The sequence below is a fragment of the Cladophialophora carrionii genome (genome assembly GCF_000365165.1).
Source record: "Cladophialophora carrionii CBS 160.54 unplaced genomic scaffold supercont1.5, whole genome shotgun sequence".
Taxonomy (NCBI): Eukaryota; Fungi; Ascomycota; class Eurotiomycetes; order Chaetothyriales; family Herpotrichiellaceae; genus Cladophialophora; species Cladophialophora carrionii.
The window spans coordinates 2,561,073-2,588,316 of record NW_008481830.1 but is presented as its reverse complement, the minus strand read 5'-3'; the positions used below and the strand labels follow the sequence as shown (position 1 = coordinate 2,588,316).

At 54.0% G+C, this 27,244-nt stretch overlaps 13 protein-coding genes across 13 annotated transcripts; 6 read left to right on the top strand and 7 right to left on the bottom strand.

Moving 5' to 3' along the window:
• Positions 1–1,595: 1,595 nt before the first annotated feature.
• Positions 1,596–2,537, top strand: G647_06767 (uncharacterized protein; the record flags this gene model as incomplete). Its single annotated transcript, XM_008731086.1, has 1 exon — positions 1,596–2,537. One exon carries the CDS (start codon positions 1,596–1,598, stop codon positions 2,535–2,537), a length of 942 nt encoding a protein of 313 aa, XP_008729308.1.
• A 457-nt stretch (positions 2,538–2,994) lies between these two features.
• Positions 2,995–5,011, bottom strand: G647_06766 (uncharacterized protein; the record flags this gene model as incomplete). The annotated part of the gene is made up of 4 exons (XM_008731085.1): positions 2,995–3,754; positions 3,819–3,949; positions 4,002–4,285; positions 4,339–5,011. 4 exons carry the CDS (start codon positions 5,009–5,011, stop codon positions 2,995–2,997), a joined length of 1,848 nt encoding a protein of 615 aa, XP_008729307.1.
• A 596-nt stretch (positions 5,012–5,607) lies between these two features.
• On the bottom strand, positions 5,608–7,746 carry G647_06765 (uncharacterized protein; the record flags this gene model as incomplete). The annotated part of the gene is made up of 8 exons (XM_008731084.1): positions 5,608–5,827; positions 5,966–6,254; positions 6,307–6,594; positions 6,640–6,670; positions 6,715–6,956; positions 7,006–7,153; positions 7,259–7,325; positions 7,373–7,746. The coding sequence occupies 8 exons, from the start codon at positions 7,744–7,746 to the stop codon at positions 5,608–5,610; spliced, it is 1,659 nt and encodes a 552-aa protein (XP_008729306.1).
• Positions 7,747–8,234: 488 nt separating this feature from the next.
• Positions 8,235–9,317, top strand: G647_06764 (uncharacterized protein; the record flags this gene model as incomplete). The annotated part of the gene is made up of 3 exons (XM_008731083.1): positions 8,235–8,909; positions 8,958–9,037; positions 9,083–9,317. 3 exons carry the CDS (start codon positions 8,235–8,237, stop codon positions 9,315–9,317), a joined length of 990 nt encoding a protein of 329 aa, XP_008729305.1.
• A 1,759-nt stretch (positions 9,318–11,076) lies between these two features.
• On the top strand, positions 11,077–12,920 carry G647_06763 (uncharacterized protein; the record flags this gene model as incomplete). Its single annotated transcript, XM_008731082.1, has 4 exons — positions 11,077–11,291; positions 11,351–12,331; positions 12,375–12,405; positions 12,537–12,920. 4 exons carry the CDS (start codon positions 11,077–11,079, stop codon positions 12,918–12,920), a joined length of 1,611 nt encoding a protein of 536 aa, XP_008729304.1.
• An 876-nt stretch (positions 12,921–13,796) lies between these two features.
• G647_06762 (uncharacterized protein) lies at positions 13,797–15,633 on the top strand (the record flags this gene model as incomplete). Its single annotated transcript, XM_008731081.1, has 3 exons — positions 13,797–14,983; positions 15,042–15,172; positions 15,230–15,633. 3 exons carry the CDS (start codon positions 13,797–13,799, stop codon positions 15,631–15,633), a joined length of 1,722 nt encoding a protein of 573 aa, XP_008729303.1.
• Positions 15,634–15,722: 89 nt separating this feature from the next.
• Positions 15,723–16,859, bottom strand: G647_06761 (uncharacterized protein; the record flags this gene model as incomplete). The annotated part of the gene is made up of 1 exon (XM_008731080.1): positions 15,723–16,859. The coding sequence occupies one exon, from the start codon at positions 16,857–16,859 to the stop codon at positions 15,723–15,725; it is 1,137 nt and encodes a 378-aa protein (XP_008729302.1).
• A 364-nt stretch (positions 16,860–17,223) lies between these two features.
• On the bottom strand, positions 17,224–18,219 carry G647_06760 (uncharacterized protein; the record flags this gene model as incomplete). The annotated part of the gene is made up of 1 exon (XM_008731079.1): positions 17,224–18,219. One exon carries the CDS (start codon positions 18,217–18,219, stop codon positions 17,224–17,226), a length of 996 nt encoding a protein of 331 aa, XP_008729301.1.
• A 305-nt stretch (positions 18,220–18,524) lies between these two features.
• Positions 18,525–19,571, top strand: G647_06759 (ornithine carbamoyltransferase, mitochondrial; the record flags this gene model as incomplete). The annotated part of the gene is made up of 1 exon (XM_008731078.1): positions 18,525–19,571. The coding sequence occupies one exon, from the start codon at positions 18,525–18,527 to the stop codon at positions 19,569–19,571; it is 1,047 nt and encodes a 348-aa protein (XP_008729300.1).
• A 694-nt stretch (positions 19,572–20,265) lies between these two features.
• Positions 20,266–21,540, top strand: G647_06758 (uncharacterized protein; the record flags this gene model as incomplete). Its single annotated transcript, XM_008731077.1, has 1 exon — positions 20,266–21,540. The coding sequence occupies one exon, from the start codon at positions 20,266–20,268 to the stop codon at positions 21,538–21,540; it is 1,275 nt and encodes a 424-aa protein (XP_008729299.1).
• Positions 21,541–21,753: 213 nt separating this feature from the next.
• G647_06757 (uncharacterized protein) lies at positions 21,754–22,976 on the bottom strand (the record flags this gene model as incomplete). Its single annotated transcript, XM_008731076.1, has 5 exons — positions 21,754–21,930; positions 21,977–22,125; positions 22,171–22,271; positions 22,323–22,509; positions 22,559–22,976. 5 exons carry the CDS (start codon positions 22,974–22,976, stop codon positions 21,754–21,756), a joined length of 1,032 nt encoding a protein of 343 aa, XP_008729298.1.
• Positions 22,977–23,723: 747 nt separating this feature from the next.
• Positions 23,724–24,895, bottom strand: G647_06756 (uncharacterized protein; the record flags this gene model as incomplete). Its single annotated transcript, XM_008731075.1, has 5 exons — positions 23,724–23,896; positions 23,964–24,080; positions 24,132–24,235; positions 24,285–24,574; positions 24,677–24,895. 5 exons carry the CDS (start codon positions 24,893–24,895, stop codon positions 23,724–23,726), a joined length of 903 nt encoding a protein of 300 aa, XP_008729297.1.
• Positions 24,896–26,369: 1,474 nt separating this feature from the next.
• G647_06755 (uncharacterized protein) lies at positions 26,370–26,982 on the bottom strand (the record flags this gene model as incomplete). The annotated part of the gene is made up of 2 exons (XM_008731074.1): positions 26,370–26,554; positions 26,598–26,982. 2 exons carry the CDS (start codon positions 26,980–26,982, stop codon positions 26,370–26,372), a joined length of 570 nt encoding a protein of 189 aa, XP_008729296.1.
• Between the last annotated feature and the right edge of the window lie 262 nt (positions 26,983–27,244).

Genomic DNA, 27,244 nt, shown 5'->3' with positions numbered 1-27,244 from the left:
GGATCAGATGTCATGATCTGTCTTGAGGCATCACGGGCTGCTAGGGGACTGAAATGAGATATCTCATTCATTACGTCGGAAATACGGCTCCCTCGACATGGCCTGGAGCTGCATTAGACGTGCTCCTGCCAGCTGGTGTGCGTCGGGCGTCATCAAAGAAACACATTGAAGATCTAGAAGAGATGAAGACTTGGGGTTGCCCGGCACCACATGCGATGAATGACTCAGTCACCGTGCCCAGGTTTTTTAACCAACTTACCGGAGACGACCATCACGCTGCTTGACATGGCAGAAGCTTCAAGGTTGACTTGAGTCGATGGTTCCGAGTTACTCGACTACGAGCGACAGATTTGCCCCTTCCACAACATCACGCACTGCGCCTAAACTTCTGTGGACGGGATTGCAAATATCACCGGACTTGGGTCTCGCAAGCAGTCACCACCGCGCCTCTGCTTGCTGCGGTCTGTCGGGACTTTGATTGTTTATTCATGGACAGCTCACCTTGAGTGTCGCAGGACGGAGCTAAGAGTGCTCTACCATCACATGACCGACCTGAGATATCCTCAACCATCAAGGGAGAGATACACAGTACAGCTTGTTGATCGATCCAGAGGAACACACCGACATAACAACCTCTTCGGGACCCAAGAGGGTGGGGCATGCGTTTCGGGAATCAGGAGGCTTCATGAACTACTTTGAAACTTGAGCGCTATGGACTACATATGTACCCCAAACCGACATTGACTGAACGGACAGCAGTGCTGTGCCGCAAGCTCCAAGGTCAAAAGATAATGATACCGGTCTCTATGCAACGTACCCCATCAGTCTAGGCACGCGAATGAACAGGTATGCGTCGAGTTTGTCTTTTGATCTTCCGACTCGTCGATCCAACACGGACCGGATGAGGCCAGACAGTGACAAATTGACAGTGCTTTTCGTTCATCATCTATATAAAAGGATATTGTCCGCAGGTAGTACATCACGATCACAACCATAATCACGATCACGATCACTGTCACTGTCACTGACTGAAGGGCATTGTCAATGAGAGTGGCAGTAACAGGCAGTGGCAAGCAGTGGACAGCATGAATGTTACGTTTCCCACCCATTCCATCGTTGACATGACTTACAATACTGCCACACCGGCACGTGTTTAGGTCTTGATATTCACACCCCGATCTCAATATTGTGGGCTTTACTGTCTGTCTTCGGCCCTTGAAATCCGAGACTGTGAGACAAAACTGCGAGTCTGTGAGACTTTTTGAAAGAACAAATCTCTCAATCAATGACTCGCCACCAGCCAAACTACTTCTCAGTACTGTAATTATTCAGACAAGACGCAACGCAAAGCCATGTTCAAATCCAGATTCACATTCACATTCACATCGCTGTTGTCGACCGTGTCTTACGCTCGGCGTGCAGGGACTGTCGCCAATTAATCTACCCTTAACCCTGTCGCCTGAGTCACTCACTCACTCAGTCATTCATTCACTCGCTCACTCCCTCACTCACCTACTCGCTCGCTCCCTCGCTCGTTCGGTGAACGATCCAGACACCCTCCACGAGTCAAGCACATATTACATGCCACATGCCACATGCCACAACAGCCAAATCGAGACCGAGACCGAGCCTGGGGAAACGAACGACAGCAAAATCGACGACGGGACTTCCTGAGAGGATTGTTCCGAGGATTCCACGCCCGACGCTTGGCCAGACACGAGCACGAGCACGAATACAAGAACAAGGACGAGACTCCGGTTAATATGGGACGACAGGAAAGCAATGGCGACAGCAATATGGTCAGCAACGACAACAACACTAGCTTTGACGGCAGCAGCAGCAGCCCCGGCGGACAGATTCCTTGCTTGCACTCGCACTCGCATTTGACGCCAACTCCGACATCAGGGGTTGAAGTCGAATCCGCTAAAACATGTGACCACTCTGGGGGATCCGTACAACGACGTTCAAGGACCGATGAGTCGCAAGGCGAAGGGAACAACGACAGCCACGGCAACAGCAGCAGAGACAGCGTCGACGATGACGATGACGTGAAAAGGTCCTCTGACATCACGCGCAAGATCGAGACCGAGACCGAGACCAAGTCGGACCCGGATAACAGTGCGAAGAATGGACCAGGCCCAGCAATCGACGCGATATCATCTTCATTTTTGTCTTCATCGTCTCAGAGCACGTTTCCACATTCATCTCTCTGGGCCATTGGACCGTCTCCTCAGAACGGCAGCATACCTTCATCAGTACCTGCGATTGACTCGGCTTCTGTACACGACGACAGCGACAGCGACAACAGCAGCAGCAGCAGCAACGGCAGTCTCACCAACGGTACCCCAAAGACAAAGCGCGCCCGCCGCACAACGGTGGAAAAAATAGAACAGAGCGCAAAAATCACGTTGGACAACGAGTGCGCGAGAGCCGAGCTCGAGGAGGCCGGGATTCATGTCGTGGATTTCGCGACCGGGTATGCTACCAGTTGCCCGCTCGCCCACGCGGCCACTCATTCGACATGCCGTGATGACTGATCGGGGCTTGGTGAGGACGTGGATGTGGATGTGACTGCGTGCGAGCTGGGAATGAGCAGGTCCTGGCTCAGGCCCAGATATTCGTCGTGTACACGGACGTTAACTCCTGCCGGGAAATGTCATAACAGTTATGTTCTGCGGGATCGTTGGTTGAATGGATCGATCGATCGATGGACGTATGGATTGCGGCATAGCAGAGCAGAGCAAGCAGAGCAGAAATGTCTGTTGGAAAAGCACGCAGATCCTCCACCCAAGGTTGATATGCTGTCTGCTGTCGCTGTATTGAAAATGACTCGGGAATTACTGTATTAGTCAGGAAACGAATGCTGCAGCCGTCAAAGTCGCGAGCGGGAGATGTGCAGAAGGTCAAAGTTGTTGTTCGCCAACCGAACGACAACACCATTCATTGATGATGAAGAAAAACAGCGAATTCAAGAACAGTGCTTCGCGCCGCGGCTCATCCAAAGCAGAATTGTACAAACTCTCCCTCCTTTGCGCGTCGGGCGTCAAGCTCGTCTCCCCACCAGAAGTCTTCGTTGCCGGTATCCTGTTCGGTCCACACGGCTTCCATCACGTCCAACACGGTCATGTACATCTGGTATCCGAACTTGCGGAACCACCGCCTGCAGTATTCGGCGGCGAACTCGCGGTGCGTCAGGGTGCGAGTCTCGCAGCCGGCGATGAACACGGGGAACAAAAGCTGTTTCTGGATCAGCGAGGTAGACCGACAGGCTGCCACATGGTCGAGGCAGACGCGTGACAGGAATGATATCCTCGATTGGGTTGTGGCCTGCAGTTTCTGATGCCGGTCGTCGTGATTCTGCCTTGCGACAGTGAAGACGCGCAGAATGTAAATCAGTAGGGCGTACCGAAACCCCTCGCAGCAGTGATATTTGTCGCGTTCGATATGCATGGCTTCTTCGTCGTCGGTCTCGGTCTCGGTCTCGCTGTCGGGACAAAACCCACTGCCCGCTCCGGCATACTCGTACCGTTTCACTGATTGTTCGATTTGGGAGACAAGGAGGGTGGCAGTCTTGCTCTCTCGCCGAGCCGACAGGTTCGCTAGCTGGGTCATGGGGACGAAGAGTTCGCGCGGACAGCCGTTCAGTTCGTAGAACGTCCAGGGCTGCCGACCTTCGTGTCGCAGGACGGCTTCGAGGTATGTATAGGGGAGGATACATTCTGTGCGGGCGAGCATGGCTACAATGGCGTCCCACCTTGGACCATCAGCGCCTGAACCGTACTCTTCAAGAGAGGATTTCTTTCCGGAGCAGAGCTTACCAGAGGACCATTGACACCTGGACGTTTGCTCGCTTGTTGAAGGACCATTTTTCCGGGCCGCCGCAGAGCTCGAGGAGTTGGTACGCGTCCGTTAGGTGAGACCTCCAGATGTTGAGGGCCGAGATGGTCGCCTGTCATACCGAATTCATTAGCACTGGAGTATAACCACAAAACGGAGCGCACCTCAAGTTGCCAAAGAGCCAGTGCCGTGTCTAACAGGCTGAGACCGTTGTTGTACAGGTCGGTCTTCGTCAACGCGCATTGATAGAGCACCATGGCCGTGTTCTTGTGAGCCAGCGCTTCCGCCGGAGGCGTCGGCTGGGTAGGTGATCGAAGCCTGAAATGCGACGTTATCGCCAGGATCGCGTGCAACAAATGCCGTGATCCTTGGGTCGTCTCCGGCCTGTATCGATATGGATTTACACCAAAGTCATTGGTGATCGGATATTTGCAGAACTGAACGTCATCTACAATCACTGTCAGCTAGTTACCGATTCAGTTACTGTGGATCGGGACGCACACAGGTTGAGCAGACCAGAGAACTTGTCGTGGAGTGTCGGGAAGCATATCTGGGGAATATAGGAGGGAGTGACCTGATACGCGTATTCGGACTCAGACATGTATCCCGTTTCAGACCATGAGTCCGTGGTCCTCCCTGACGTGGGCTGGCTCCATGCTCCAGGAGAATCGGTATACTGCTGAATCTGCAGACAGTGCTCCAAACTCTCAGTGTCCGGGCTGTGAATGTTCTGAACCTCGGGGACGGTGTCCGATTCTAAGAGTGCGGATTGCCAAATGCCAGCGGAAATGGCTTGTTCTGGCAGGGGGGATGAAGTCTTCCGCGCCAGAGCCAGCGAACTGCAAAACTCGGTCGGAGAGAGTGATGGGCTCATTGACCTTTGCAAAGACTCTGAGCTCATAGGATCCCCTGGCTCGCTGACGGCAAAGGGGTACTTGAGCTTCACGACATCTTCAGCCGTATGGTCCTTCTTTCGTCGTTTCCTTGGTCGACCAGCAACAAACTTGAACTCTCGTGAGGCCGTGGTTGCATTCGAGATTTCTCTGTTATTTGATGACAGTCTAGCTCTACTGTCGTCTCGGGGCTGATCTAGAGTGCCCGCTTGAGAGATACCGGCCTTGACCTTGGGGGGTTTGTTGTCTGCCGAGTGATTCCGCTGCCATGTCAACTTCATCGAATAGCCCTGGCACAATCGACCCGCATCCTGGCACTGCGAGCATCGTGGTCTCTGCCTATCACAATGCAACCTCAGTGAAACACACGTATGACAATCAGATTTGGCGAAGGCGAGGGAATTTGTTCTGCGAGTTGGCATATGTCCAGGCGGCCGCAAGGGCGACAGGATGGAGGTCATTGTTAGCGTTGACTTGAGCTCCTCAGTTCTTTATTGTCGTGCTTTGCGGCAGGAGCGTGACATGCCTCATAGCCATCCGAACGAAGGAGCCACAGAAGAAAGAAGATGGTGGTGGAGCAGGAAGAGAGATGCACGGCTGTTATCTTGCTTCTGCCTCGGTCCAATTGGGAGGCGCGATCTGAAGCTGTTGGGCCCTATCTACTGTCTAGGCCTGTGCCCAGCCTGCCATTTCCGACTTGGCCGCAGCAGAACGACGTTATCGCGCATCTACAGGCACGGAAACAGGAGGACCAGGGGATGGCATCTGGAACCACGATCACGGAGTCATACGAACACTATCACACCCAGACAAGCCTAGACGCGCCAGCAAATCAAGGCCTGGCAATACGATTCTGCTTTGTTCTATCCCGAGTTAGTTAGGCCTTCTTATCCTGAGAAATAGAGCGCTGCCTAAGTGCCTCGAGGATTCCATTGTCATCTCCTACGGGCACCCCGTCGATCGTCCGATGTCCAAGCAGCTCATCGTGACGTGCGGCTTGAAGCAGCTCCATGTTGAGATTCGGACCTTTGAAGATGTGTCTCTGGTAGACCACCCAGTTGAGTAGAAGGAAGGACACCAGACCGACAATCACCACACTGATCCGTTGTTAGTAGCCGGTATTCCTAGGAAGCCGCCCCAACCTACCTGATCCAATTCATATTCTCTGCGAGGATTGATTAGCGTGTGCATATACCAACGGGTGATAGCGATAACAGCATCTGTAATGAGGCTACTCAGCGAGAAGGAAGACCTTACCGACTGTGACCGGCCGGAATACTGGAAGGCAGTAAATGATATCAATGAACACGACCCAGACGCAAGCGAGGACGTTCAGCGGAAGGCCGAATTTGCCGAGATTCAATGCTCTTGGTGGCAAGACTTTGTCTCTTCCTCGCCACGCCAGAATGCCTTGCGGGACGACGTAGCTGGTCGTTTGAAAGACTATGCAGGCGCCCACCATGGAAGCGAACGCAGCTGACGATCCCAAGTAGATCAATCCGTACAGCTCCGATTCTGTCAGCACTTAATAAAACACACGGGGACCTCACTCACCGAAACAAGGTGCCCTCGAGACATGCTGCGTTCACCGGCATTTGCCAGCGGGGATGGATTTGTCTCCAATACTTTGCGAAAGGGAAACAGTTGTCCCTCGAGGCAGACCACATCTGTCGGCTGGCACTGGTAACACTCGCTGTGGCACACCCGAAGAAGCATATTGCAAATGCCACCATTAGGATTGAAGTGCCGGCTTTACTGCCGGTCGCCTGGTAATAGACTTCGATGAGTGGGAGGCCGGTTGGCGTGGCAATGACCTTTTCAAAGTCGGTAATCACGAAGGACAGTGAAATTGCGTAGGGAAAACCTGCGTCTCGTCAGGGTGTTTCGATACCTGGTGTCCTAGGCTTACATGTGACGAATCCCATCAAGACCGGGTACATCTACATCCGTGAGCAGGTCTTCTCCAAGACGCGAATGCACTTACAATCACTTTCGGCACATTGACTGTAGGTCTTGGAATCTCTTCGCATAGATGTGAACCGCAATCTACGCCAAGGAAACCATAGAGGGCGTTCACGAGACACAGGAGGAACGCGAGCCCATCATTTGGCCAGCCGGTCGAGTTGGTCGTGTCGGAGAAAACAAATTTGGCAGACTGAAATTTGGGAGCAGCGCAAGCCAGAATCGTGATCATCGTGACAATCAACGTTGTCGCCGAGAAGAAAACTGGTCACAGATCAGTGCTTGCTTAGAACGCTGAAAGGGAAAGCCGCACGGATGAATTTGTTCCATAGAGGAAGCCACCTCGTCCCGAACACATTCATCGCAATGGCTGACCAAGTGATGGCCACAAATATCAGCCAGATATGCCACCTCTCAATGACATAATCTGGATGGTTGAGAACAGCAATACCAGTAATCATCTAGAGTTCCGGGCAAAGTCAGCAATACCGTACCCATCACCAGAGATACAGACCGAGTTTCAGGTTGAGAGCCATCAATGAGAACTTGAGTGGTGCAAACCGTACCGACGCAATGAAGTTTGTCACACTGGCAAGGCCCAGCCACCATCCCAACGTACTGATACCTGCGGAACTAGTCACGGTCAGCTGGCACAGATAGATGCCAGTGCTTTCACCTACATGTATGAGGCGAACGGTCCCCACTCGGGGGTTGCAACCACATAAGACCAATAGTACTGTGCACCGGCAACAGGGTATGCGCTTGCCAATTCAGCCATGCCAATGCCCGTGACGGCTGTCATCAATGCAGCGATTGTCAGGGTCCAGATGGAACCGGCAGAAGAAGCCTCGGTAAATCCAGTACCAAAGGCACTTCCAAAGCCGTTCCAGGTCGCAAGCAGGGCGTAGGACATCGAGATCAGGGAGAGAAGATTAAACCGCCGAGGCATGGCCCGGTCATACCCCTGCGCCTTCAACTCGAGGTCATCGATGTCAATATGCACATCTTCTCGGTCGTGTGCTGAACTGGAAACGGTCGCGGGCGCGACAGCCATGGTGATGATGGGCGCTGTCCTCCCTGTGGCGGAGAGAATAGAGAACAGGTTGCTGTCCTCCATCCAAGGTAAGCCATTTCATGATATGTATCCTGTCAGTTGGGAAAATGCAGGGCTGTCAGAGATAAGCTTTGGTCAAAAGTATTGCCATTCTGGGCATGGGAGATAATCATTGTGTGTAGCTCCAGCTTTACAATAGGCCGTTGAGGAGAGACGGAACGACAATCCTCGAGATATCAGTGGTCAAGCTTCAAGCTTGGGTAGGCTCCCGGGCCAAGGAAGCTTGCAAGGATGATGCCCGATAAGGCAACAGAGTTGGTGGAGATGCCCGGCTTGGACCAGGTCCCGAGATAAGAACTGACTAAGTCAGGACTTCCCGTTTAGGCAGGGGAGCCTTGCTGGGCAGCAAGGGCGGACTCATATTAAAATGGCAGATTCGTTGGATCGGGGCAATGCAGGGAAGACGAGGACAGGAAACCAACCCAGAGATGGCGACAACAACGCTCGCGGCCATACAGACGGAAAGGCAGTTTCTGCCCGTCAAAGCGGACAGTCTTCCACCGGTCCCTACATTTGAGGTTGACGCGAATCCGGAGGATGTGATAAAAGCTTTGAAGATTAGCGGAGGATGCAAGGTCAAATCCGCGGTCGACAAGGGCGTGCTAGCACAGGTCGAGCGGGAGTTGCGCCCGCACATTGAAGCGGACGTGGTATGGGAGGGAGATTTCTTCCCTATCCAGACTCGAAGGGTGGAAGGCATGATCGGCAAATCTCCCATATGTGCGGAGCACATCATCAACCATCCGCTTTATCAAGCAGTCTGTAAGGAGTTTTTGACGACCAAGAATTGGTACTGGAGTGGAAGCAAGAAGGTATTTGCGACCTCGGATCCTCAGCTCAACAACTCCATCTGCTTCTCGATCGGACCTGGGGCATGGGACCAGCCTTTGCACAGGGACAGCTGGTGCCATCAGACCAATGAGCAGGAGGTAGATGTGTATCCGGACAACTATGACCGAGATGTTGGGATTGGCTGGTTCGTCGCTGGCAAACCTGCAACAAAGGAAAACGGGGCGACAAGATTTATCCCAGGAAGTCACCTCTGGTCCAAAGACCGACCTCCTCAGGATGAGCTTGCGGTGCACGCGGAGCTCGAGCCGGGCGTGAGTTGCTTCTGGTAATACCGTGAACCACGCTGATGTCGTGTATAGGATGCCTTCATGATGCTTAGCTCGTGCTACCATGGAGGATCCGCCAACAAGACAAGTGATCAAGAACGTCTATTATTCAGGTAAGCTCTTCAATGATCTGACATGTACGAGACTAACCGGTTCAGCTGCTTTATGACCAAAGGATGGTTGCGTCAAGAAGAGAATCAATATCTTGCCATCCCCAGGGAGGTAGTGTTGAAGATGCCGGTGCATATCCAGCAACTGATGGGCTACAAGTTGAGCCAGCCATTCTGCGGATGGGTTGAGAGTGATGATCCACGGGTGGTGTTGGACCCATCATTGAAAGATGATCCATCGGGACATTACGATGAAGAAGAAAAGCACGAAGCCCTCAAATAGCCCCTTGAGGCTGAGGTGTGCCGTGTGTGGTATGATGGAACGAATTTGCCTTCAGCCCGTGGGAGATCTGGCAACGCAGACAGCAGAACACATGACTGTGACCCACTGAGCAGGATTTGACCTGACGCGCTACTGTAGACATTCCGTGAGCTCCAAGCAAAGCATTCGATGCAATCGCGCGTGGCGTCCAAGGAACATGCTTTCTGCACCGAAGAAGGTAGCGAGAAAGTTGTGAGAAGTACTCCGTGGTGAGAAAGCAGTGAGAAAGTAGTGAGAAAGTAGTGAAAAAGTAGTGAGGCGATAGTGAAGAAAGTGTGAGATCCAAGGTGAAAAGACGCGTCCACGGCACCGGCAACTTAGCCGACAAATACTGAGTGAGTTCTTCCTTCCTCCGCCTTGCCGTCGGGTTATACAGCCCCATTTAAAATTGTTTTCTTTTCATTGAGAAGGATCCTGTGCCCCCAAGCTGGCCGGAGGCTAGCACTCTACTTCAGGGGATGTCCCGTCTTGTCCAGCGGGCGAAGTTGGAAAGTAGAAGTTGGGCGGGCTTGTTCCCGAATGGGGATTTTCACGAGTGACATGGGAAGCTATGAAGTGTCCCTGAGAGCACCGTCACCGTCATCGTCTGGCCATGCTAGGCTGAGCGAATCAAGTCTCGAACAAAAAGCTCGACATGGGCTGGATCACCACACGATTACCAGTCGCAGCATTTATTACGACTGACACCAGTCTGATCCTCCATTGACTGGCGTCACAGCACTGAATACTGGTGCTATACCATCTCTGCCATACATACAGCTTTCGCCTTCCTGGTCTCGACACAGAGGGAGAATGTCCAGGCAATCGCTTCGCGCTGAGATGGACGAGCGTTGCCTTGGTTGACCTCCGTCGTGAGGTGTGGACAATCATACCTACCTTCAGGCCCGTCCGGGAAGAACTCACTACAAAGGTTTCGGGACCCAATCCCGCGCTTTTCTGGGAAACCAGCTGAATGCTGCACAGAGAGGGCCAAACAGCATGTCCCCTGTCGTTCGAGTTCAGCTCTACACGTGCTGTGGTCGATGATGTACCACAGTAGTATTTGAGATGGCCTCGGCCTTAATCTCCACCACGAGAACTCTGCGGCGTGAGCCCCAAGCATGCAATGGACAATTCCAAGTTCTGATGCATGATCTGCACTCAACCAAGTTAGTCGAACTGAGAGATCTAGACTGCGTCGGCGTTTGTCTGAATGCGGGCTTTTTGGCCGGCGAGTGGAAAGCCAGTGCCAGGACCAAGAATCAGCAATTCAAGCAGTCGGTTTTGCAACAGGAAAGCCGCCTCTTTGACTGGATGGGGGGGGGGATCAGCACTTGTGCCAAGTATTTGCAATCAAGTCTGTCAACGGTTGATTGGCTGCCAAGCAAAAGCGAACATCCGCTTCGAGGAGCATATCGCGTATTTATTTCCAGTCTGACGCTGCTCTTGCCATTAGGGGGCGCGGCCGGACGGTGGGAAACGGGTCTGACACGGCCTTTATTCCCCTAAGCTCCATCGGTCCCCGTTCGTGCAGGGATAGTGCAAGGAGGTCCACCAGGTCACAACCCTACTCGATGCTCGATGCGGGGTGACCTGGGCAAATCGAACCTGGGATTGCTGTCCTTTTATATCACGTCCTCTGGCGCATCTCACTACGATCTGCTTTCAGATGGAGTTCCTTGCGGAAGCCTGTATCGACGCAGCAACCACTGGGGTCGACGGATCTGAAAATTAACTCGTCATGGCGGAGAAGGAGATATCGATCGCGACTCCTACCCTGGAACTATCGCCTCAGTCGACAGAACAGTCGCCGGTCGACGATGAACCCAATCTGTGGAAGTCGATCAGGAAATGGCCCCGCGTGCTAGGCTACTCATTTGGCTTGACGTCGGCCATCTTGCTCTATGGGTTTGACACGTCCATCGTGGGCAATGTCTCGGCGATACCCGAATTCCAGTAAGTCGCCAGAGTCCGAGTCTCGTCTATCCCTTGTATCCAGAGTTAACCCCTCCCAGACGCGACTACGGTCGCAAGCTGGATGATCGATACATCATCCCTTCGATGTGGATGGGGTTGTGGAACGCGATAAGTCCCATTGGCGTCATGATAGGGAGCATTATCGCCGGCTGGCTGCAGGATCGAGTGGGCCGACGTCTGTCGCTCGGGCTCAGCAGTGTCCTGTCAGCTGGGGGCGTTGCAGCAGTGTTCTGCTCCCACTACATAGACCACTTGGAATCGCGCAGGGGCGCCTTTCTTGCTGCGAAGCTGATCATGGGCTTGGCCATTGGAGGCGTCTTGTGCACCACCCAGACGTACCTCAGCGAGATTCTCCCGCCTAAGCTGAGAGGCTCGGTCATGGCTTTCTTCCCTGTCTTCACGCTTCTTGGCCAGCTGATCGGTGCGGTTGTCGTCTATGCTTCGCTGGATTTTCCGGGGAAGCGACCGTACACCACTCCCATGATCGCGCAATGGCCGTTTTCCGCCGTTCCGCTCATAATAGCGATAATATTGCCAGAGAGTCCAGCGTACCTCTTGCGCAAGGGGAAGTTCGACAAGGCATTCAAGTCACAGCGACGGCTCGACAGTTCCAAGACAGACACGCAGAGAAACATTGACAATCTGCTGTTTGCATTGCAGAAGGAGGAAGAACAGGACAGACACGACCGGGCAACTTACCTGGAATGCTTCCGAGGGACAAACCTGCGGCGCACCCTGATTGTGATATTCGCAAATCTCTTGCCCCAGCTCTTCGGACTGGCATTGCTCTCCGACGCGAGCTACTTTATCCAAGTGGTCGGCATGAGCGCGCACAATGCTCTTCTGTTCCTCCAGCTCGGCGTCGCTCTGGGGCTGGTGGCCAACATCGTCAGCATGTGGATGGTGACCAAAGTTGGGCGCCGGCCCCTGGGTATGACCACCCTGGCTATCAGCATCCTCTTGTGGGGTGCCATGGGCATTGCTGGCATTTTCGACGGTGTGGTGGTAATATGGTATGAGTGGCCTTGTGCTCCCTTGTACGCCTTTGCTGATGCCGCGCAGGTACACTGCAGTCACCATGATGGTCATTATTGTGAGTATTCTTTCTGGGACGAGCCCGTGTTTGGACCCCTATGGCAGTTCGCGGATTGCAATTTACAAGCTCCACTCCGGGCCAGCTCGGCCGAGCGACAGAGAAAGATTCATGCTAACAAATGCACCCAGATTGTGGTCGGAGTTGGCATCTGGCCCGTCGCATATGTTGTCGGCGCCGAAACATCCTCACTTCGCCTCCGCGCAAAAACCCAAGGCATAGGGTGGTTCAGCGGCGCGTTCGCGCAGGGCGCCTTTGGCATTAGTCTGCCGTATGCATACAACGTGGACGAGGGCAATCTGAGAGCCAAAGCCGGCTTCATCATTGCCGGCTTCAGCGTGTTAGCCCTAGTGCTCACTTGGCTCTTTGTGCCAGAAATGAAGGAACGGACCGCCGCAGAGATCGATACCATGTTCGAGCGTCGCTTGCCAGCCAGGCAGTTCAAGCACTGGAGAGGTACAGTCGCCGGACCGGGACGTGACGACCCTTTTGGGTCAGAAGCTCATCTCACCTAACACAGTCGGTACCCTCCACTGTGGCATGGGGTTACATCGAAATTCCATGGATGTTCCAACCTCGCACCTGGTGTGCAGGTCAGCAGTTCCCTCTGAGGCATCCCGTCTTGTGGAACTGGCGACAATTGCTCCGTGTGGGTACCGTGTGGAGGACCTGACGGACGCCCTGCTTTGTCAGTCCTCACGTACTAGTCGGAAACAATACATATGGTATTGTACATAACCCACTGGCGGCGGGAGTGTCACACGACTCGATTCGGGTCGTGGATGCACCCCGAGAGTCCCGATCAACACGGCGTCCCTGATGGGAACCTCTCCCAGGTCTCAGGTCGAGGCACATACAAGTAACAGTACCAGCTCTGTGCAGGCTGTCTGTGTACCCCAGTACTGCCTTGGAAGCAACCTCGGCTGCGGCACTAAGATCTCAGCCCTTCGCGGCTAAGGGGCCCTCCCCCACTGCGCAACCCCTCACTCCACAATGTCCAGCACGGTTCCACATACAGCAGACATCCCACAACCACGTACATCACAGGCCAGGCCCGACATGCCAAGTATCCTTCGCCCTACTAGTCAGCTTACATTGACTCGTTTGTCCAACACGACTATCGTGTAGGCGAATCAGCGCCCACAATGCAGTGGGCTTGACAGATGCAAGTCGTCAACGAGTTCCCAGTCACGCGAGGTATCGCAGAGACCCAGATACTCGGTCTTCAGTAGGTATAAGAACCGACACATCTACCCGACAGGCGACCTCGGCCTTGGAAATTCGAATTGCAAGGAACTCTTGCTCCGGTGCTACCCTACGGCACACCTTAAACACCACTTGCCGCGTCTGGTTCTGGTTCTGGTTCTTCGGCCACCCTTTTTCGGCACAAAATGGCCGACACGAACATCAACCCGTCCGTCGGCGCCATCGTACACAGCGATGTCCTCATCATTGGCGCCGGCTTCAGCGGCATGTCCATGCTGTACCGGCTCCGCAAAGCCGGGTTCAACACCAAGGTCTTCGAATCCGGCGGCGACTTCGGCGGCGTGTGGTACTGGAACCGATACCCCGGCGCGCGGGTCGACTCGGAGTGGCCCTACTACCAACTGAACATCCCCGAGGTGTACCGCGACTGGGAGTTCTCGGAGAAGTTCCCCGGTCACAAGGAGATCCGGGCGTACTGCGCACACGTGGACAAGGTACTGAACCTGCGCAAGGACGTGCAGTTCAACGCCCACGTCGTGGACGCGCAGTACAGCACGGCAGAGGGCCAGTGGACGGTCAAGACACAGCAGGGCCACATCGCGAAGAGCAAGTACTTGGTCCTGTGCACGGGCTTGCTGCACCGGCGGCATATCCCGGACTTCCCGGGCCTGACGTCCTACAAGGGGGTGGTCCATCACACGGGCTTCTGGCCCGAGGACATGAGCGTCAAGGGCAAGAAAGTCGGCTTGATCGGCGCGGGCGCCACGGCCGTGCAGGTCGTGCAGGAGTTGGCCAAGGAGGCTGATCAGCTAACGGTCTTCATGCGCCGGCCGAGTCTGTGCTTGCCCATGGGCCAGCGGCCCGTGGGATCCGAGGAGCAAAAGGGGTGGAAGTCGTACTTCCAGGCGCTCTTCACGGCAGGTCGCCAGTCGAGAGCCGGGTTCCCGGGCTCGATCGAGCCGGTTGGCGTGTTCGACGTGTCTGACGAAGAGAGGGAACGACACCTCGAAGACATTTGGGCCAGAGGCGGGTTCAACTACCTGATGTGCAATTACAACAACGTGGTGCTGGACAAGGAGGCCAACAAAGTGGTATACGACTTCTGGGCCAAGAAGATCAGTCAGCGGATCAGAGACCCGAAAAAGAGGGAACTCATGGTCCCCAAGGAGGCGCCCTATTACTTCGGCACGAAACGAAGCCCGCTCGAGCAAGACTATTACGAGATGCTGGATCGGCCCAACGTCGACATTGTCAATCTGAACGAGACGCCCATCAAGACTTTCAACGAGACGGGCATGCTCTTGGAGGACGGCCAGCAGTTGGACTTTGACGTCGTCGTCCTTGCCACGGGGTTTGATTCGTTTTCTGGATCGTGAGTCCCGTTCACATGAAACGAAAATTAGATTTGCATGGCTGACCAATCCAACCAGGTTAACGCAAATGGGTCTCAAGAATAGAGATGGCGTGGATATCAAAGACGTCTGGCGGGACGGTATTCGCACATACCTGGGGATGACGTTCAATGGGTTCCCCAACTGCTTCATGGTCTACACTCCTCATGGTGCGTTGTTCCCCCCCTTTTGCTTCCGACGGATCGAAATGGCTAACCTCTCGCCAGCTCCGACGGCTCTGTCGAATGGTCCTACCATCATCGAAGCACAGGCCGATTTCATCCTCGCGGCGATTCAAAAGCTTGAAAAGGAAGGCGCTAAGAGTATTGAGCCGAACAGGGATGCCGAGGACGAGTGGGATAACATGATCGACGCGATGAACCAGTACACGCTCTTCCCGTTGACGAATTCGTGGTGGAACGGGGCCAATATCCCGGGCAAGCGAATCCAGCTCCTCACGCACCCGGGTGGTATCCAGATGTATGAGGCACAATGTCGGGAGAAGCTGGAGGGCTGGAAAGGCTTCACTGTCGTGCATGACGAGAACGGCGCGGCGGCCGAAGAAAATGGAGTTGCGAAGCAGAATGGCGTGGCCAAGGAGAATGGCATAGCGGCCAACGGCCACATCTAATTCCGAAACCGAGCCAGCCCCACGGCTCATCCTCTGTATAAACATTCTTTTCAGAATTTTGCGTATTCACTTGCTGAAGATGGAGATGTTCAGGTCCAACACAAAACGGCCTTGATGGCCTTGCCAGATCTGGAATCCTCAAATGCCCTTGCATGGTCCTTGGCGTCGTAGTAGGACACTATCTCCTCGAGAGGGAAGTTGCCGGCCTGTTGCTGCTCCACGAGGTAGGGGAGCATCTTGCCCGGTATACAGTCGCCGCCAGCGCAGCCGACATATTCCTGTCCCCGCAGTAGATGCTGCAGGATTTTGATGGGGACCGTCCCGTCCGGCGCGGTCAATCCGACTTGAGCAGCTCGGCCGCGGACAGCCAAACACTCCATCATTGTTTCAATGACCTTTGCGGCGCCGGTGCAGTCGACGGCGTAGTTCACGCCGCTTGGCGCATGTGCCTTCACCTCGGCCACGACATCTGCGCTGTTGCCATGCACGACATGCGTGGCCCCGAGTTTCCTCGCGACCTCTAGTCGATGGGGATTGAGGTCGATGGCGATGATGGTGCCTGCATTTCTCAGCTTGCCCGCCATGACGACGCTCAAGCCGACGCTGCCAACGCCGAATACCGCCAGGCTCGAGCCATCTTTGAGGTCCAGTGTATTCACCACGCTGCCCACGCCTGTGGAGATCCCGCAGCCCAGAGGGGCGAACAACCTCAGATCCGTGTCCTGTGGGACCTTCAGCACACAGGACTGGTCCACCACAGCATGCCGGGAGAATGAACTTTGTCCGAAAAAACTGCTGAAACAAGGGACCGTGCCGTCCTCCGTGTTCGTGTCAATAGATATCGTGGTGCTCCCATCAGATACTCTGCGTCCGCCGAAGTTTCGAGGCATGCCTTGGTCGCAGTAATTCGGATGGCCAGCCAAGCAGTTCGGGCATTTCTGGCACACGTTTATGCTCAGCAAGACTTTGTCGCCCTTTGAGACGTGCGAGACGTCAGTTCCCACGGCGAGGACGACACCTGCGCCTTCATGACCTAGCACTGCGGGCGTGGAGATGGGGAGCATCCCATCCATGCACGACAGGTCTGTGTGGCAGATGCCCGTAGCATGCATCTCAACCAGTACTTCATCTTTCTGGAGAGGAGACAGGTGGACTCTCTGTAGCTGCAAGGGAGCTTTGAGCGCTGGGAGCACCAATGCTTCAGTAGTCATCAGAGTCTCTGCCATGGTTCTAGACGGGCCAGTGTCGAAGAAGAGGTAGATCTCAGATTCGCACAAGTCAGTCCTAGTCCTCGTCGCAAGGAGTTTGTATCGAACCCCACATGGGGTCACAACCTGGGCCAGAAGACAATCGGACGTTGTCGTCATCGACCTCGACACCACTTTGCTGCTGGCCCTGTCTGACAGAGCATCTGGTTCATGACTCTGCCAGCACCCATACCTGCGGCTTCTCGTCTTGTTGAAGATCGTATTGAAACGGGGCAATTGGCGGCCAGAGGAGTTCAGGCAGCGTGAGGCGAAACTCGCTGTGCAATTACCAAGCCAATGCATCAGTCTCCTTGACGCCTGGAACCTGCAGAAGCGTGCGTCTCTATTTCGATTCATCCAGTTTCGCTTTCAACTTCTTGATATGGTTCGGTGTCGTCTTGCAGCATCCTCCGACAACTATACCCTTCCACTTGCGTCGCCGCTGCACTTCCTTGACGATGTCGTACACCTGTTGCTCCCAGGGCGATTCCTCGTCATCGCTGCCCATCCATTGCTGCAGGGTCGTGTCATACACTTTACCGCCGGCGCCATCGGGATAAATCACCAGTCGTGGAAGGGCTAAATCGTGTGCATGAGCAGAGTCCTCGAAGCTCTGAATTAGGCCTGGCAACTTATGGACCTTCGTGCAGTTGATACCAATCGCGTATGGAGGCCGTTCTCCTTCTAACATGGTGGTCACCAATTCCTCGACTCCCGTCCCATCAGGCAGTGTTTCGTCATTGTTCGGGAAGACGCAGGAGATCCAGTATGGTTTACCGTGGATGATCTGCATGGCTTGCCTTGTCGCCCTCACTTCATCTAGCCGTGGTAGTGTCTCGACGGCGACGAGGTCGACGTCCTCCCACTGCGGGCTGTTTACAAAGCACGAGAGCCTCTTGGAGTGAAAGTCGAATAGGTCTTCTTCCGTCATGGATCCATATTGTCCGCTGTACTCGGTGCTTGGGATCATGGTTGCACCGTAGGCTCCCAAGCTTAGAGCCACCAATCCTGGTCGCCCATTGAAAGATTCGCGAGCAATTGTCACCGCCGAGAGCATCAATCTTCGTGCCTCGTCTTCGTCAATGCCACTTTGACTTGGGGCTTTGGTGTTCTTGAAGCCTAGAAAACTAGCCTGATAAGTCGCTGTAAGGACGATATCTGCTCCAGCGTCGGCAAAGTCTCGTTGGACTCGTTTCAGTGTCTCGACATTTTCGACCAGCAGATGGGACGACCACAACGGCGTATTTGACGAAAAGTTGACGCCGTGCTCATCTTCCAGTGTCGTGCCCAGACCGCCGTCCAGCACGAGAATTGGCTCCCCTCGTAACGACCTGCTCATGATGTCGGATCTGGGGAGAAGAGCGGTCCACCAGTGATACTGCGTACGAGACTCGTAGGGAGCGTGATTGTGGCCTTGTAGGGCTGTGGGCTGATTCCCAGCGCGGAGATGGACGAACCAGAAGCTTCAATCTGCGGAGATCAAAGTCGACGCTGCACTTTTCTTCTTCCCGTCACCGTGACTCAAAAAGTACTGGGCACTGCGAGGGTGGAACAAATTTCTGGCCCTCCTTTACCGTTGTTAAGTCTTGCATTGCTGGCGATGCGTCCTGCACACTGGCAGGTCCATTATTGAGATCTTGCAGCATGGCGCCCCTCAGGCCGCTGATACGGTCACGACCCTTCCTCCACCACTATGCTCGCTCGCTCTCGACCTCTGCCTCAAAATCTCCCCGTCACTTTCTGTCTATATCGGAACTCTCGCCCACCGAGTTGAGCACCCTAGTAAACAACGCGACGGCTTACAAGCACTCGGCGCTTCAGCCAACGTGGCCCCAGCGCAATGCGCTCTCGAACAAGACCATCGCGTTGCTTTTCTCCAAACTGTCCACCCGGACACGAGTATCCACGGAGGGGGCCGTCGTCGCCATGGGTGGCCACCCGATGTTCCTGGGCAAGAACGATATACAGCTGGGCGTGAACGAGTCCCTCTACGACACATCGGTCGTCATATCCAGCATGGTGTCCGGCATCGTGGCCCGAGTTGGGCCCCACGCGGACATTGCGAATCTGGCCAAAGACAGCTCCGTGCCGGTCATCAACGCGCTGTGCGACACCTACCATCCCATGCAGATAGTTGCCGACTTTGCGACGTTGACACAAGCGTTCGAGACGCGGGCCGAGAACCTGAAGGGCTTGAAGATCGCTTGGGTCGGCGACGCAAACAACGTGTTGTTCGACATGTGCATTGGCGCCCGGAAGCTGGGCATCGAAATGGCAGTCGCGACACCGAAAGGGTACGAGATCCCCGCGAAGATCAAAGAGGAGGTCGACGCCGCGGGACCGGGCACGATCTTTGAAACGACCACTCCCGAAGAGGCCATCAAGGGAGCAAACATCATTGTGACGGACACGTGGATCTCCATGGGCCAAGAGTCTGAGAAGCAAAAGCGATTACAAGCGTTCGCCGGGTATCAAGTCACAGAAGAACTGGCAAAGAGGGGTGGAGCCGCCGAAGATTGGAAGTTTATGCACTGTCTGCCCCGACACCAGGAGGAAGTCAGTGACGAGGTATTCTATGGACCCAGATCGTTGGTCTTCCCGGAGGCGCAAAATCGGTTGTGGTCGGCCATCTCGACGATAGAGGCCTTTGTGGTTCATCAAGGCGAGATCAAGGCAGCAAAAGGAAACTGAAGCGTAAAGCTGGAATCTATGTGATCAGTGTGGTCGAGAGTCGACCGGGACCGCGTGGAATACGATAGCTTAGAATTCGAGCCTGATGCTCAGCATCATATACGCGACGAGTGAAGCACCGTGGATGGACCTTTGAGAGGACACATGAACACCACAGTGAAACGCCCCTCCCACCTCCCTACCACTCGACTTGACAAAAACATCTGAAGCAGGCAACCGACTTCGGACCGGAGAGCATGTATTTACACGGTAGTTGAAGGGTTGGCGCGAACACCGCTGCATGATATGATTGAACCCTCCTATCTCTCGCACCGCTATATGATCTGATTGAACCCTCGCACCGCCCGCACCGCTCGCGTTGTCGCCCGTATCACCTCCAATTGGCCAATTTCCGAAGAGCACATGCCACACATGCCTCGGTCTTCGAACGGCCACCATTTTTGCAACTTGCAACACCGAACGACATCATCTCTCCACCCTGGGCTTCTGGTCTCCGGACGAGTGCCAGTACCTACACCGATCATACTTCGAATCAAACAACTTTGGCTGTTCCACACTCAACTGACTGATTCCCCTCCACCGACGCAAGCCTTCCTGCGGTCACTCACTCACTCACTTACTCACTCAACCTAGCCTGTCCGTGACCAGACACGCCGCCCGAGCCACCGCGCCAGATGTGATTACCGTGCACGCCATGTCCGCACCGTCTCCGACGACGCTCTCGCGCTCATCCTCCTTTGCTCCCGGCTCTCACCGCCGCAGCCATCCGAACCTGCAACATCTCTCGCTCGCGCCCCTGACGCCGAAATACCCGATCGACCCGGCAGACTACTCTGCGTACTTCGACCCGTCAACGTCGGAACTCCACACCTCGGCCTCGATCTCGCATGTCGCGTCGCTGCCATCGCCGGGCGGCATCTTGTCGAGGAGCGGCAGCGCGGCAAACTCCCGCGTGCAATCGAGAGCGAATTCGCGCACGCGGCTGAATAACAGGAAGAAGAATAAATCCTTTGTGACGATTCAAGCGCCGCTTCCACTGACTGAGGGGACGGTTGGGAATCTTACTGCCGCCGCTGCCGCCCCGTACGGCGCGTTGACGAGCGAAGGACTGGGCCACAAGTCCATCTCCGTGGAGGAGAAGGAGAGACGACTTTCGTCTCTCTCCTCGCACCCGACGCAGTCCGCCTCGAATTATACGGGCCATCATCCGCTGCACAAGTCTGATTCCTCGTGGCTCATCCAGACCGGCCTCACACTCACCGAAGGGTCGCGGGAATCAAAGGGTCAGAGCTGGATATCCAAGCGCGACAGCTCGACCTCTCTAGCTACGCCGCTTGAGGAGCGGCCTTCTATGGCCATGACAGGCATGCGCTCCGGACGAAATACACCAGGCAACCTGAGCAGGCGCGGCAGTTTCCAAGAGAAACGCCGCAGTCGGAGATCATTGGCCATGACGCCCACGGTCCCTTCTACGACGCCAATGCTGGAAATGGATGCACCCCCTGATTGGGCGGACGAACAGTCTCAGGCAGAAATTGCGGCGCAGTATCACGAGGACTTTGGCGATGATTTTTCCGACGACGACGCCGACGACGACCCGTATGGTGTATTGGACTTTGAAGGACAGTTCGACAGTGAGGACGAGGACGAGCTGAGGAGGAGCATCAAGGGGTATCGACTCGGGGCGTGGATGGACGGGCTTGTCGACGTGTTTTTGAGGTTGGAGGATGATTTCCCCGGCAGTCAGCTTGAGGCTACCAAGGCTGTGAGGGAGAAAGGGGAAGGTAAAGATCAGAATGACAGTCCTGCCGCTTCTGCTTCGTCTGGTGCACCAAAAGATGCGGATTTGCAAGCTGGACAGAGTGTCAGGTTTGACGACTCCGTGGAACCGCCGCCAGAAAGACCCAAGACTGTGTGGGATGACGTTGCCTGGTTTGGGCGCATGGTGGCTAGAACCGTGCGGTCGTAGGTCTATTCTCCTAGACGAGTCGAATACCCTCCCCATCCAAGCTTCTCCAGATTTGCTCATTTTTCAGCCTTCGTCAAAATGCCTCAGGTATTCCACCTGCCCTTATGACACGATGTCTCCCTTGTTGCCTTTGCTTATGTTGTGGAAGCAAGGCGTAGACCAATTCCATGCGCAGCCTGTTGGTTGATGGCAAGAAGCCTCGTGGACCAAGATTCAATCCAATAGCTCAACGACCGCCACCTCACGCCGAGTTTTCTTGGCCGACTGGACTACGATGCTGATATCCTCGTCGTCCAGGGCACCGGCCTCGCGCTTGAGTCCTGCCAGTTGTCTCAGGTTTGCCTCGGCCTTCTCCTGCTTGATCTTTACCTTCTCCGCCTTTCGTTCTGCCTACAGTCATGGTTAGTCGAACGTTCGCTAGCGACGTTGGAGTCACAAGATTAGGCATCCAAGCCAAACTGTTACTTGCCTTCTGTCGACGAATGAGCTCTAGCATCTCCGCGGGGTTCAGTGTCTCCTCGTCTCTTTCTTCTAGCGGGACTGGTTCGGGGGTTCGAGGAATGAGGTCCAAGGCTTGTAATGCATCTGTCAGGATTAGCGTCTGTGGAGGTGAGGCGTAGAGAGACGCACTTTTGCTTCGATAGAAGAAGACGAAAGTAGCCAACGGTTCCTTGTCGACCGGTTTCGAGTAGATGAAATTGACTTTTGCGATTTGCTTCGCATTTCTAAAACTGTCGATTATGAGTGATAATTCAGCAGGTACCAGAAGTAGTGTGAAGTACCTGACTCCGACTTCCACTGCGCGGCCTTTCAAGGCGCGTTCTGGGATATCGCTGGAAATGGCAGGGGTAGCTCTATCATGTGGGATGCTGGGAAGTCTTTGTCTCCGCCAGACATCAACCCGAATAGTACCCTTGCTGCCATACTCAGCCTTCAGCTCGGCGACTGTCACTTTCGGGTTGTCATCGGCTGCAGTATAGTTAGCGAGGCAATTACAGGGAACTCAACTGTTACTCACTAGTCGAAAGTGGTGCCCAGTAAAAGCGATGCAGGTTCGTTTCGGAGCCACACGTGCTCATATCGCCCTCGTCAACACTTGAAAAGGCACCAGACTTTTGGTATTCCTCCTTGTCAACAGAAGGTGAGATGATATCGTGTCCGTCGACAGATGTCCCGAAGATAATATGACTTGCACGGCCAAATGCTAGTTTACCGCTCATTTTGTAGCCGATCTCGAAGTTGGCGTCTGGAGTCGCTTCGACATATGCGAAGCACTTCTCTGTCATTACAGTCGATACCTTCTTGCAGCGACGACCGACGCGTTGAGCTTTTGGGTCACCCTCACGATCAACCTGATCCTCTTCAGCAACGCCATACTCTCGAAGGACTTTGCCACCGCTGGTGATAGTGACTTCGAGATTGCCAATGATAGCCATTTTTGCTTGTATCAAAGGTGAGCGAGGCAGGAGAAAGGTGGTGAGGCAGCACACGGGAAGCGCAAAGAATGAAGCGCAACTGGGAGAGCGAAAGTAGAAACGTGTTTCCGGCTGACGGACAAGTCAGGCAGAGGTCAAAGAAGAAGAAGAAGAAGAAGCACAGTGAAGAGCAGGTGAGGGAGAGGAAAGTAGAGGGAAACCCACCAGTCCACTGACTATCGTTGGCAGGCGAGTCTCAATAACAGCGTAAAGGAAGGATGCTGGTCCCCCCTGCCACCATCAATGGTTCCATGAGTCTTTCCGTCATGCTCTGCTGAGTCAATTGAAGCCGCAGTAAGTGCTTCAGCCAGCATGCTCTTCATACCAGCACCTGTATTTCTCCCGCGCCTGTCCCATCTTGTTGCTCGCAGACACGGTTGTAAAATGGGAACAATGGAGACGAGTCAGGCGTTGGTAGAATATTAATCAGCTTGTGAACAATCCGGATCATGTTGAGAGAACTGGATATCGATGCACATCACAGAGCAGATGTTGCTTGAAGGGATGAAGTGATTAGGGACAAAGAGCAATGGAAGCCGTACCCAAGCCGGATCGCCTCGTCATTTGAATTCCTTCCTCCACCTCTCGAGGAGGCCTCGAGCCTCCGACACAATAGTCTCTGCATCGAGATTTTATGACGTGCAGCTTACACATCCTGACTGTCGCTTCTTGCCAGGTCCCGAAGTTGCTTTCCTCTGCAGCAGGTGTCTAATCATCTGTTAAGTCGAGGACCTTCACCTTCTTGCAAATCCATGGCACAGGGAGAACAGCCAGGTTGTCGTCCTCATCAGTTGCCTCTCTCTTGATGCTATCAAGTCGTGGCATGTCCGTGTCCGACTCGGCTTTCTCCTTCTTGACATTTGCTCTCATTGCTTCGAGCTCTGACTGCAAGACAAGTCAACGAACACAGTTTCGTAGCTGTTTCGCGTCCTGGATGACTGCACGTACCTGCTGCCAGCGTATCAGCTCCAACATTTCCGCAGGACTCAGTGTAGCAGGGTCTCTCTCCTCCAACGATATGGGCTGGGGCGTTTGAGGGAAGGACACCAAGGCTCTGTAATGCATCTGTGACAAGTCAGTGGCAACTAGCAAGTCTCCGGCTTCGGCACAACATACTCCTACTTCTGTAAAGGAAGATGAAGATCGCAAGCGGGCCGTCATCGACTATCTCGCCGCGGTTCACTTTGATTTGATTCTGCATCGGCCTCGCATTCTGTAGGCTAGGGCTCTACGTCAGCAAGCCGTTCGAAATGCATTGCAGTGTCATACCCAACACCAAGATCAAGGGCCAAGCCCTTGATAGCATCCTCTGGAATGGGTTCTTCATTCAGTGAGACTGGCTCGAACTTGTGAGTGACCCCCAGACGCTTCTTCCGCGAAAATTCGACTCGGATGGAACCGATTTTGCCGTATCGTGCTTTAATGTCGTCGACTGTCGCGTTCGGTGTCTCGTCCGCTGCGAACATCAGTAAGCGATATTGCTTAGCATGGTCAACTTGCTCGATAGCAGTGCAGCCCAGGTATATGGCTGTACCGCCCACGTAGCGCCAGCTCCGCTTCTTGGACCCTCCCGACAACAGCTCCAGTCACAGTATTGCAGATGATGTGGCTTTACAACAGGTGCGAGAACCTTCCGGCCATCAACCCAGGTGATGAGTGACAAGTAATCGGCCTTTCCCAAACTCTTGATCCTCCATTACCGAGTAATTGATCTCAAAGTTGGCACCCGGGACGGCTTCGATGTAGCGTACAGCGACCTTGGTGGCGGGAGAGTAGTCGTCATGGATAACCCCAGAGTCGTGGTTGGCTGGTATTGCGTACTCGCACAGGGTGGTGCGGTCACTGCTGATGGTTACCTCAACGCTGTCAATGACCGCCATTTTGAGATAAGACGAAGAACTGGAAGAAATTTCGCCGAGTGAGAACCAGGTCATCGGAGATACAGAAGTGAAGGAGAACCGAAATTTGCTGCTGAATCTCGGCGACAAGGTACCTGTCCGCTCCGCCGCGTTCAGAAGAGGGTGCGGCAATAGCTATACAGTGCTCGTTCCAAACAGGACGTCGCGTCATCGCTTCATCACGTAAATTCCTCTCGTCCACATTGTGATATCACCACCGGTTCAGCAACCACCTCCCACCTGAAACGATTTTGCGAACAGGTCCTTCATGTATCTTCCATCCGGTCCTCGTTGCTCCGCCGACCAAGCGTTGTAGCTGAGAGGACTGTGTCTTCCATATCATGATCCCATACCGATCTCCGTTGAACCTGACTTTTATAGCAAGGTAAGCTCGAGTGGCCTGACGGAAAGAAGGAGGCATGGTAGTCAGCGCGATGGGCGATGCTGATCACGAGATTACCAGGACATGAAAAGGCACCCTGAAGGGAAACGAGAGATAATTTTTCGGTCTTTCGACGCTGCCACTTCTGTGGAATATCTCTGGATTGGAACATTGGGGTAGTTGATGAGGCTGCAGCTGCCGAAGCTGTACCCGAGCGACAATCTCGAGTTGGGCTGGTGTTCCAAAAAAGGCAGTGTTCCTGAGCCGGCCAGTGTAAAGATTGTGTTGTCCAGTTTTCTTTCGCCGCCTGTGACTATGAGGACAGGAGCATATTGCGACGACGAGCGAGTCACCGGTATTCTGTCTTAAACCGTGATCGATCCACGATTGACCAGTTCGCATAGCACAAAGTATTGTAGCCCCTGCTGGTTGTCATGTCTGCAAAAGATCTCGTTGCTGATAATACACTCGGGGGAGCAGTCCGATGCTGACGCCTTGCTCGCTTGCTGAAGAACTCAAGGCCATAGGTCAGTCAACGATGCCTCCGACGCTGCAGACCTTCTTGACCGGTCGCTGGCTGAGGAATTCCACCTCATCATCTTCGTCGTCTCCATCTTCTCGAACCCTCTTCAACTCCGCAAGCTGAGCAAGGTTGGCTTCCACCTTCTCTTGCTTGACCTTGACTTTCTGTGCTTCTTGTGACGCCTGCAAGCCGTAGTCAGTATCAATGCGGCTCCATCCGCGATCTATACACACCTTAAGCCGACGCGCCAATTCTTTCAGCTCGTCCGGAGTTAGAGTTTCCACATCCCTTTCCCCCAGAGGTTCCGGAGATGCTGGTCGTTCAAGAATGCCGAGAGACTGCAAAGCACCAAACTGCTGTAAGCACTGCTTCAATTAACCTGGCGACTCTACATACCTTTGCTTCGATATTTGAAGATGAATACTGCGCGGGGCTCTTCGTCGATATTCGTGGTCTCGCAGCTCATATCTGCGTGCTCTTCCTTACTCATAACTGGAGAGTCTAATCTTTGAAAGAATAAGCGTATGTAACTCCCAAAAATCCGTAGCAGCTCACTTGGTACACATATCAAGAGCTGCGCCTTTCACAATCTTCTCGGGGACGCTCTCCACAGTGTCGTAAACCTTACGGCGTTCTTTGGGTACTATCTCTTCTTCCCAGCACCGCCAGACCTCGACTTGGATAGTACCGATGTTGTGATACTTCTCCGTCTCTTCGGCGCTGTAACTACTGTCGGCTAGAATCGTTAGCACAAGCCAGTGATCATGAAGAACACTAACTGGTAACGAGGTTACTCCAACGGAAAGGTCGTCTTGCCCAGGATGTCCCTGTCCAGAAGTCCTCTCCGCTGTAGTTTTCGGTCCAACCGTATCTGCTGGACTTGACCAGCGACTTGGGGCACATCGTTCCCATAATTCTCTGTCCATCCACCCAGATATCAAAGTCGAGACAGTTTGCATTGCCGAATTGAAAGCCGGGCTTGACCTCACATCTGATCGTGAACTTAGCACCGGCGATCGCTTCAATGTACTTCACCTTTGTGACCAGAGGCCACTCCAGCTCGTCAGCGCCAATAGATGACAGATCATCGTTGGGTGGATCATGCTCCCGTAGCTGTTGACGTCCGCTCACGATACTAACTCTGACCTGGTCCGTTCTTGCCATCATGGTCGAAATATGATTGAACCGCAGACAAACAGGAAAGAAGAGTGAGATGGACAACGGCACGACCCAGAAGACGGGATTGAGGTAATACGTCGCGGTCTAGTGGAACTTCGATCGTTTGAGAAGGGGAAAAGGAGCTTTAATCGTTGGAGAAAGAAGAAGGGAGAGGAAGGTGAACACTCACCATGTTGGACTCCGATTGCAGAGGACTGAAGGCTCAGCCGTGACAAGATGCAACCTCATCAAGAGTCAGGATTGATAG